Source organism: Anneissia japonica, unplaced genomic scaffold (assembly GCF_011630105.1).
Source record: "Anneissia japonica isolate Jap-2015-1 unplaced genomic scaffold, ASM1163010v1 scaffold287578_len28392_cov130, whole genome shotgun sequence".
Lineage (NCBI taxonomy): Eukaryota > Metazoa > Echinodermata > Crinoidea > Comatulida > Comatulidae > Anneissia > Anneissia japonica.
Genome location: NW_022741267.1, coordinates 9,587 through 12,240, shown reverse-complemented (window position 1 = coordinate 12,240; position 2,654 = coordinate 9,587). Strand labels below are relative to the sequence as shown.

Sequence of the window (2,654 nt, the reverse complement as noted above, 5' to 3'; positions counted from 1 at the left end):
CGTGCCTCAATAAATAAGCCAAATGATTTATCCAGAATAAATTGAAATGCCATTGGTTTAACTTTGTGTACTGGGAGAACGTTCCTAATATTGAGTCCAAATGGTGTGGTTGTTTTAAGTAAATGTTCCCAGTGATTCTCTTTATCTTTGCAATTTTTGTCGCTCCAATTGGCATTATGGTCAATTGCAATCACTCTGAAATTTTAAATTAAGGGTGATTATAAAACATGTAAATCAACCTCCTACACACATGCACACACCTTCCCCACGACACACACACACACACATATATATAATATATTATATATATATATTTAACCTTTAAAAATATATATCATGTAATTATGGTAATGAACTTCTATATATATACGCAAATAACTTTCATTTTTGTTGGTTTATCAAATTGTGTGCTTTTGTATAATTACTATACAAAGCAAGATTATTATATGTCTTAGTAATTCTTTACACAAAATACTTTATTCAATTTCAGCGGCTGCATATGGCGCAGGAACTTACTTTGCTGCTAATGCCTCGTACTCTGCAAGTGACACATATTCCAGACCAAATACACAGGGACAAAAACACATGTTTTTTTGCCATGTTCTCGTTGGCAACTATGCCAGAGGAGCTTCAGGCATGCTGGCACCCCCAGTACAACCAAACTCAACGTTTCACAGTGTTGTTGATAATGTCGCAAATCCCAGTATTTTTGTCATATTCAATGATGTCCAAGCCTATCCCAGTTACCTGATTACATTTAAATAGGCATACTTGTATTCTTTACAGTTTTCTTGTTGTATGTACAAAACAGTACACATGACTAATGATATTGATAACACAAGGAAAGGAGTGGTGAGAGGTCATAACAATTTTGTAAAGAATGGCCTGGAAAGTGAAAGACCAATACCAATTATTATATTATAATAACAAACGATAGTTATAACATTCATTATTCATAACAACAAATTTAAAAATAATAAAAGTAAACATCTAAATTGCTTAAAGTAATATTTAAATGAATATGCACCTTCATAGTTTTTTACTGAATTTGAATTTGGTTTGTGGCCATAGAAAGGATGTTTTATGTTTAACTCTTGAGAATTTACAGTAGATAATATTGATGCTGAGGCTATTACATGTATAAGATATTCCTACCACTAAGGAACAAAAATACTATACAAGATCTAATGATGTCTTGTCTTTGGAAAAACCCAAAACGGAGTAAAAAAAAGCGACGTTTTTCGTATCGTGGAGCCAAATTATGGAATAGTCTTGAAAGTGCAGTTCAAAATGCAACATATGTTTATTCATTTAAACAGCTATTACCCAGTGGTTAAGTTTTTTAATTTGTTTATGTTTACTTTTATAAAAATTGTTCAGTAAATGGTGTTAATCTTTTTATTATTTTATTAATATCATGGCCTTGTAGAAGAACACCTTCAGGTGATACAAGTTTTTCCTTGTTTAAACAAAGCCTTTATTATTATTATTATTATATGCTTTTGCCATTTGAATGTCATAATGTTTACCAGCAACATATAGATAAGACAATATGAATATATATAATCAAAAGTTAAAACATTAGAAAAATATATTCTATTATGGTATAGTCATGCATCGTTCAAGGTGGACAGTTCTCACCTGGTCCTTTGTAATAGCTATCATTTCAATTTACTTTTTGAAATGTATTGTTAATAATGTAGTAATGTTTAGTGTTATTTTTAAATTAGGTGTTACTTTTAAATAGGAATATCATAACATTTTTTTTTCTGTCAAGTGGTTAACACTGAGAATTGAATGTCAAAGGCAGAGTTCTCTTGCCGGCGTTTGCGTAACATGCCCCAATTACTGTGGTGTGAACCAAAATAAACTTGAGGTTTTACCACGCTTTCTTTAGCTGTAATCCTATGTTTGCTTGTGTACAATATATGTTGATGTCATAATATTAGTTTAATGTGAATAATTGCATGCATTAGGCCATCCGTCGTGCTTTCCACGACTCTCAATTGCTCATATCTGTATACACGTCTTGGTATCTCTGGAAGTATACATTGATTCTAATTGTAATACCAGTAATTATTAGTTTCGGACATCACAATACCCAAGCATCGTGTCTATACCAGTATTTCTCTAGACTCTGCACGTGTATACCTATTAAAAATCTACATGTGCATGTTGTTTTAATCTAGTAGCGCATGGAAAACCATTTACTTTCAACTACTTTTGAATTGTAAACTTTCAAGTTAATCAGTTAAACTAGTATGTAGACCTACATTAAAGATGTACTCTCTGTCATGAGCTAAAAATTTAAAACAGTAAAATTTCATATTTAAATTGCTTTATATATATTTAAGTAAGCTATTAAGTTATTAATTAAACATCTGAATTAGGAACAAAGGATCCCAGTCTACTAAAGACAGTTAAATAATACTTTTGTTTATTCCTTTGCATAGACCCTTGCTCTAAATTGGCTTGTAATAAATTATAAAAAATTTTTTCAGGAAAATCTTTAACGGAAACTATATATTTTATCTGTTTCTGGTTAGAGAATACAATATCTTTAAATGAGATATTTAAAGCTTTTCCAAGTATTCAATTAGAGACTACATTTGGGACCTGAAAATTTTGGTGGTTTTAGGGTTTGATTTTTATAA

At 30.6% G+C, this 2,654-nt stretch overlaps 1 protein-coding gene across 1 annotated transcript in view; it reads left to right on the top strand.

The window, feature by feature from the left end:
• The window catches only part of LOC117118684 (protein mono-ADP-ribosyltransferase PARP14-like), a gene marked incomplete at its 5' end in the record, with an annotated part of 17,276 nt that extends 15,735 nt beyond the window's left edge, over positions 1 to 1,541 (top strand). The window contains one exon of the mRNA XM_033263350.1: positions 491 to 1,541. Coding sequence (XP_033119241.1) covers positions 491 to 765 — 275 coding nt within the window. The remainder of the gene's footprint in view (positions 1 to 490) is intronic.
• Between the last annotated feature and the right edge of the window lie 1,113 nt (positions 1,542 to 2,654).